This window comes from Nannobrachium achirus (assembly GCF_963921795.1).
Source record: "Nannobrachium achirus genome assembly, chromosome: 6".
Taxonomy (NCBI): Eukaryota; Metazoa; Chordata; class Actinopteri; order Myctophiformes; family Myctophidae; genus Nannobrachium; species Nannobrachium achirus.
In genome coordinates, this window is record NC_137815.1 from 29,299,736 (window position 1) to 29,307,704 (window position 7,969).

The 7,969-nt window shown below is 40.3% G+C and overlaps 1 protein-coding gene across 5 annotated transcripts; it reads left to right on the forward strand.

Moving 5' to 3' along the window:
• Positions 1-402: 402 nt before the first annotated feature.
• LOC308286585 (peroxisomal succinyl-coenzyme A thioesterase-like) lies at positions 403-7,761 on the forward strand. 5 transcript variants are annotated; one of them, XM_080727662.1, is made up of 12 exons: positions 403-511; positions 1,259-1,385; positions 2,342-2,545; positions 3,136-3,235; positions 3,858-4,051; positions 4,567-4,742; positions 4,852-4,968; positions 6,206-6,291; positions 6,502-6,595; positions 6,907-6,987; positions 7,077-7,212; positions 7,467-7,761. In XM_080727662.1, exons 2-12 carry the CDS (start codon positions 1,280-1,282, stop codon positions 7,565-7,567), a joined length of 1,395 nt encoding a protein of 464 aa, XP_080583788.1. In that variant the 5' UTR covers positions 403-511; positions 1,259-1,279; the 3' UTR covers positions 7,568-7,761. The 5 variants fall into 5 exon arrangements, with proteins under 5 accessions (XP_080583788.1, XP_080583787.1, XP_080583790.1 ...); XM_080727661.1 differs by having other exon boundaries at positions 403-500; XM_080727664.1 differs by having other exon boundaries at positions 403-500; positions 2,408-2,545.
• Positions 7,762-7,969: the final 208 nt, after the last annotated feature.

The following is a 7,969-nucleotide window of genomic DNA, read 5'->3' on the forward strand; positions in this document are numbered from 1 at the left end:
TCTTGGGTTTAAATCTTAGACCTTTCCTATGCGAACTGCTAATAAAGTATTCAATCAATCAATATATATATATATTTTTAAATGCATATATGTGGCGGAGAGAGTCGCAGCCCCAGCATGAAGCCTCAAAACTCTAGTATCTGCTCTCGTTAGATAGCCCTTTGGAGTAATGGTTATGATATTGGACTTAAACGTGTGAGACCCGGGTTCGAAACCGGGTGGGGAGGTTCGGAGCACCTCCGTTACATATCATTACATGTTATAATAATACATACAAATAATGTATTTATAGGCTATAATAATATCTTATTCTGAAGGTATTTCTGGTGAGCTTCCTCTGTCGCGTGTAGACCTATCAGGCATTACTTTTTACATTATTGTTTCTATGCTAAGAAATATGATGTTTTGTTGTGCATTCTGTACGTTTACGTTGGGGCAGAGACTGACGTGACGGGGAGTCGGGGACGTGTCCATTTCTCAGAGGAGAGAACTTCCAAACAGTAGGCCTACCGTATGTATTTGTAGGCTATGTATTAGTAGAGCAGTGTTTCTCAAACTTTCACATTTTAAGGTCTCCCCTTAACTCTTGACAGTGTAAAACACTGTCAGAGTTAATTGTATGGGTCAATTTAAACCTCCCTTAAGGAACCCACAGAGTTCATGGAATCCACTTTGAGAACCACTGTAGTAGTGGACGCAGTGTAAACAACTGGGGGTGCAGAACTTGTGTTGTGATGAACTTGACTTATAATATCATAACAATTATTTTTTACATCAAATTGAACACAATCATTTATTTCTGCAACATACAGAGGCGTCAATTGGGTACCTTTGGCTACAGGGGGAAATAATAAAATGTACTTTTCATTGTGCCTGTTGTTAAGGTATGGCAACATGACTGGTGCGCGCGTGCAAGACACCAGTCATGTTGCCATACCTTAGCTTTTTCTGAACTGACGCCACTGGCAACATATTTGTCAAGTTGATCGGATTCAGAGGTCAGTAGTAGAGCCTACACACCTATGGTTACACTATGCCTTAGTAAGTGTTTGACTGGACATGTCATTTTTTGGCCAAAGGTTAATCTGTAGCAAAGCAGTAACAACAAACAATAGAGTGCATTTCACTGTGACTGTCTTTTCAGGCAGCTGGATACTGCACAGCATAATTCATATTATGACATTTAGAGCTTTTCTCTTCTTTTAATGCAAATTACTGTTCGTATTTATTTAGGTTTGTACTAAATTTCTCTCTTTAGGGTTGACTTGACTATTTGACTATGATGCTCAAAGGACATGCAACTGTGACAGCATTGTGGCAGCTCACGCAATTGAGTGTGATACGGAGAAGATGGAATAGGTTGACATGTTTGCATCGTAAATTAGGTAAGGAATTGTATTGTATTTTCAAAGTACATTCTTACGAAGAACATGCTATGTGGACTGCATTGCATTTATACAGCGTCTTTCTCCAAAGCACTTTACAATGCATCTCAAATCTCCCATTCACACACTGATGATGGCGGCGGAAACCATGCAACAACCAAAGTTAGTGCTTCAGTGTCTTGCTCAAGGACACTTCGACACGCAGACAGGAGGAGACAGCGATGGAACTGGGAACCTTCCGATTGCAACATGGCTGCTTTGCCTCATGAGCCACTGCCGCCCCATGATGGCCAAATTATCCTATATCAACAGGGGGTCTGGGAGCGCTAGGTGGTCCTTACTACATCTTTGTGTGATGAGATATTCTTTTTACCTCAACAACTTGAACGAATAGCATCCATATTCTTGAGGAGAACTTTAACCAAGAATAGTTCTGATATCAAACAAATCCACAGTATGAAGCTATCTATGAAATCTATGGAAATGTTTAATCTGCAACACAATATGTAGTGGGGGTCCCTGCTTCATCTCTCTCTCAGCTAGGGGGTCCTTGGCCTGATAAACGTTGAAGACCCCTGTCCTGGAATAAGGTTAAGTTTAGGCATAGTTTTACTGAGGTTAAGTTTAGGAATAAGGTTAGGTTTAGACATAGTTTTACTGAGGTTAAGTTTAGTTATAAGGTTAGGATCAGGCATAGTTTTACTGAGGTTAAGGTTAGGAATAAGGTATAGCTAATAGGCATAGTTTACCGAGGTTATGTTTTGTAATACCAGGTAGCGACCGTTCCGAGGCCGCCAGATTTGTCCCGGGCGACTGTTTTGGGGCGAGCGTTTTGGTATTTGTTGTGTGGCTACATATCCATGGCACTAATATGAAATGTAATATGAAATGTGTCTCTGTAAAGTGGCCAACGTGTCTTTATTTTTAATTTCCATTCCATTTTCATCTAACCTCAGGGACAGTACAATGGAGCACCAAGCCAGCTCCTCTTCTGAAAGCCACACCTTCTCGTGCTCTCATAGATGAACAGATCATCATTGAAGGCTCCTTCTTGCCCCCCCACTGTCCTGTCACAGTGCAGGCACAGATGCACAGTGAGGATGGTGACCTGTGGGAGGCGCTGTCCCACTACAGCACAGATGGGAAGGGCACCATTAACTGTGAGTAGCAAATAGTTTTGCTGTACAATGGTCTACGAATGTTTAGAAAATACAATAACAATACATTAATTAGATTAATTTTGTAAATCTAAATATTATGTAAAAAGATACTTAAATTTGTCTGTTGTCTACCCTCTTCTCCTTTGACATGTGATAGTCAACAATGTGAGAATCTTAAAAACGTTATCATGTTTTGTGATTGTCTCCGTCAGGCCGAAAGGCATGGCAGAGACTTTGTTTTGCACCCTGTCTATCTGTGTGTCCGTCTCTGAACAGCTAATCTCTGGCACCATTGGCTTGATTGCAGCGAAACTGTGCACACACACTCCCTGATTGACAAATTCCAAATATCGCTGGCCCACAATATCCTACCTGACCTGTCGGAGACCTGCTCCGAGGAGCACTTTTTCTAGATTTATCTGCCGTTTGGCCAAAATTATAACTTTACAAGTGAGAAAATATTTCTCTTTTTACTTGGTTGCAGATGTCAATAATGGCACTCAAATGAATGTCTGTAAATTGGAATTAACGTCAGACGTCGAACTTATCTACTAGGTCTCATGGCATTCTTTTTTCTCTCCTCCAAACAGTAGCCAGAGATCCTTCAGTTGGGGGCTCATATCTAGGCTGTGAACCAATGGGGCTGTTCTGGGGATTGCAAACTGCGCCCGGGGAAAGACAGTATGTGCGGTAGGTAATACAGTTTATAGTTATAGAAAAGGAAACACAAGGAGTAAATAAATCCTCAGTTTCCGGCATCAAAGCTCATCTCATGTTAAACTAGAAAGGTGCAGTGGAATGCATATAGTAGCTCCAGCAAGGCTGAGATCAAATCTTTTGGGGCAAGCCTATGATGTCACGTCAGTCAATCTATAAGATATGACTCCAATATAAATTAAACATTTATAATACAGTGATGCTTTATAAATGATGCTTCCTTGGCCTACTGACATCATAGATAAGTAATAGACCAGTGGTGCCCAAATTGTGCCCAGATGATTAGCTCAATGTGCAACACTGTCTTCTCACTCAACAGTAAACAAACCAACATGCAGTATAAGTGTATGCGAGCCGAGGAATCTGCACATTTATAAAGTCACAATTTAATTAATTTTAAGACCCTTTTAATAGCAAATTGGCCAAATCGTCATTACTTAAGAAAAAGGCAACCATTGTGAAAATAGCTGATCCACAAGCTCACAACGCCTCGCACTGCGAGCCGTTGTGAGCTTGTAGTTCGGCTATTTTCATAATATTTATCTATGGAACCAAGTCGAACTAAATGTAATGCCTACAATTTTGTCCACCACAGGCTGAGGAAGTTAAATGTAGAGACTCCATACTCAGTACAGTTGTTCTTATTTGAGGGCCACGTGTCACCTGGTGAGAGTCCGAGTGAAGAGAGACTGGCCTCTGTAACCGTTGAACGGTGGTACATGGCGCCAGGCGTAAGAAGAATAGAGATTCGTCAGGATGGCATCGTGGGGACATTGTTCTTACCACCTGGTGAGCACATGATTTTAATATAAATAGATCTTTTGAATGTGCCATAATTCTATCAGAAGAAGACTCGCAGTCCACAAAAACCTTCAGGAAAGGCAGAGAAATATTTTTCTATTTAATTATTTTCATCCTCATAAAGTGCTATCTACTCATATAGTACAGCTGCTGCACATTCATTTATTATATTTATTTTATCTTTATTTATCTTGAACAAATAAAAAGTACAGAAAACTCAATACTCCATACATCATCAACACAATAACAAAGCACAACCATTTTTGTTCAAGAAGGGACAGAGAGAATCAAAAGCTTATTTTGTCCAGCCCCCTTCTTACCTTGTCATGACATATAACAATATATTGTGAAACAATGTTATAATACAACAAAATTAAGTACATAATTGTTTTTACATTTTAAAAAAGAAGGGAAAAACCGACGAATCTGAAGAATATTCATAATGAAACATGCCAGATAGATAGTTCATGAATGTCATCTAATCCAGTGATTCCTCTCTCTAGGCCCAGGGCCGTTCCCAGCCATGATAGACATGTGGGGTATGGGTGGAGGACTGAATGAGTATCGCTCTGCCCTGTTTGCATCCAGAGGCTTCGCTAGTCTCGCCCTGGTCTATTTCAAGCACAAAGAAATGCCTGGCCCACCCAACTGTGTCGTTGTGGGCGATAACTACTTCAGGGTAAAAAGTGACCAGTCAACATTCTTGCATGTTTCTCTTTCTCTTTATCGTGAATTATTTTACTGAATCGGGTTTTCGTGTCCTAAAAAAAAGCTCCATTTGTCAACAGTCGGCATTCCAGCTTCTCCAAGATCATCCTCAGGTCTGTGGGGACAGGATTGGTGTCATGGGTTTCTCCTTTGGCGTATACCTAGCGCTGAGAATGGCCACTCAGATGGGTTGCACTGTAAGTGATTGTTTTAATGTCTACTAGAATTAAACAAAGGTGGTCACACACATATCGAGACAACCTTTAAAGGCAGGTGCCAAGGATGACAAATCAATGGAAAAGTTTGCGCACTGCATAGCTCCCTTCAAGGATGCCACAAAAAAGTCACAAGTCACTTAGGTAGTGACATTTGGAGCACACTATTTTGGCATCCACCGAAGAGTCTGAAGAAGAGCAAAATCATTGAAGACTCTTCTAGACTGTTCTATTCCTTTATCTCTACTAGATTAATTGGATCCATTTCATGATCACCATGAACACCATCTAGGCCTCAGCACTTTGTACAGTACATACTTCATGTCCTACACGATCACTGCCTACACGATCACTGCAGAATGAAGACATAGGATGATTTTACTGTATGCCTGGCACAAAGGACTTACATAATACTGTGGCACATGGATTAAAGTTCTCAGTCGCCACGACTGATTTTAGTCTTTTGTTGCGTCCGAAGGTCGCAGTTTACCATGAGAAACGTCACAGCTTGTCCGCGTGTAGACGGATGTGTACACGCGTATACAGTCTATATGGGCAAATCCATAGACTGTAAATATGTGTCATCATGATGTCATCATGCTCTGATGTCACTGTGATGTCCGGCACATCTTGTCCACGTATCCGTGTATCTCTGAAGGTCACGCCTGACACTGTGGTTCCCCGACATCACAGGTCCATAAAAGTCCATATATGAGTATTCCCCAGAATCCCTTTTATGCCCATATATGAAGATCCCTGTCTGAATCAGCCACACAGATATGGGCTGTCTTCCTCCATATATGAGCATTCCCATATGAAGTCCAATAATTGGCGCGACCTCTGCCTTAACTAAGGGCGAGGTCGCATGTCGCCCTGAGGCGTCTTACTAGTAGCATGATCTGCACCTAAAATAGCAGATCTACAAGCTCACAACACGTCACTGCTGCTAATAACCGCTATTTCCGGATATTAGTTATTTTAAGATTATAGAGTATTTGAAATGGTCAAACTAGCAATAGAATGCAATGTTTTGTGTCCCACAAAATATTTCTGTTCTAAAATATTAGAAAGTTCATAAAAGCAAAAGTGTTCTGTGATTTCTTCAACTGGTTGGCTGTGTGTAGAACTGCAGCAACATAAGGTGTGTAGTATGAAATGCCTTGGTGGCAGTCCTGTGCTTCCACATTCACTATTGATTTATTTTTTCTTTTCTTTTCAGCCAAAGTGTTTGATTGGTGTAAATGGTCCAATGGGAAATGTCAACAACTTTTTCATTAGTGACCGCAGTACTCAAAGCTATGACAAGTAAGGTTATCACTATGAAAATAATCTGTGTAGGTAAATAACACAGATAAATTATTGTCTGGATGCTGCCTTGTTTCTCTCTCTAAGATGCCTTGTTTCTCTGCTAAAATATTATGCATGATAACAAATGACAACAAATCAGGGGATTTATTGGGATGCGAAACAAGTTAAGTACTTTCATGTTTTACAGTTTACTGTGTTGTATTACAGTCCCGAGACATACTGGCAAAGTGATGGACAGGATTATGTCAGTTACAGAAAAGCCTCCTCACCCAGTACCGTCTTCCCTGAGAAAAAAATAAAGGTAATGAGATGAGCATTAAAGTCTAAACAACAATACTACTTACTACGGTAACAGAATGAATTGAGTACACAAAGGACCCCAATGGATAAAAAGCCACTGGCTTTCTTGGAAAAATCCTTTTAGCAGACCTTGTATTGAACCTTCCCTACCTGTCTCTGCAAAATGTTAATAAAGTATTCAATCAATCAATAATACTAATAGTCTAATACTCATTTGTGTGCATAGCTAATAACATTTTCTAATCTAATAATATTATTTGATGTCACTAAAGCAAACTCACCAGACCTCCGACAATGCGTGTGTCTTTGCAGTTAGAAAACCTGTCTTGCCCCTTACTGTGCATCGTGGGTGAAGATGACCAGAACACTTCAAGTAGAGAGAATGCAACTGAGGTACTGTTCATCTGTCTTAGCAAAAATATCTTAATTGAAAAAAATAAAATGTTGTTACACTAATAATATCTTGTTTTGTTTGTGTTCAGATGTCAGAGACCCTGAGGGCTACTGGCAGAGACCACCTGTTCACCTGCTTGTCATACCCTGGTGCTGGTCACCTCATTGAACCTCCTTACACCCCCAACACAAGGATCTCCTCATGGATCAACAAACCCAAACAGAGTAGGTTTCGTTTGTCCCCCTCACACACCTGTATTTGATTGTACTTTGTCAGATTTTAGATTTTGTTGTGAATTCATCATCTATCAACAATCAATCAATCAACCACTGATAAATAAAATCATAGTCAGTTCATAATGAGACAGAAATATTGCACAGCAAGGAGTCCTCAGCAGATTAGTGGATAATATATTGCACATATGAATGATACTACATGGTTATACTAAATACTGTGTAATATATTGTCTTAATTGTAGTTCTCACTGTCTGGGGAGGACACCCTGCATCCCATGCTGCTGCCCAGGAGGATTCATGGAAGAAAACCCTGGAATTTATGGACCGCAATTTAAGAGGGTGATGAGGTGGTGTGTATGGATGGAAGCCCATTTCCCCCAAATGAATAAAAATGAAAACAGCCCTGGCTTGTGAGAGGTTATTTTCCTGTCCTAATTCCAGCTTCTTTTTCTCTCCACAAACATCAGATAGGCAATTGCGAGATGAAAACTTATAAGTCATGGCCGGAGGGTTTTGTTTTCAGGTCGTCCATTAGAACATACAATACATGTAAAGACATACAGACGATGAGGAATCACTTGAGGGATTTAGGGTTCCAGGAATTTACACTAAAGATATTACTAAGCATTGGTGGGATTTATTTGGATTTATTAAGGGATACAGGAGTGTTTAATAGGATGTCATCTAGTTGTGTGTGTGTGTGTGTGTGTGTGTGTGTGTGTGTGTGTGTGTGTGTGTGTGTGTG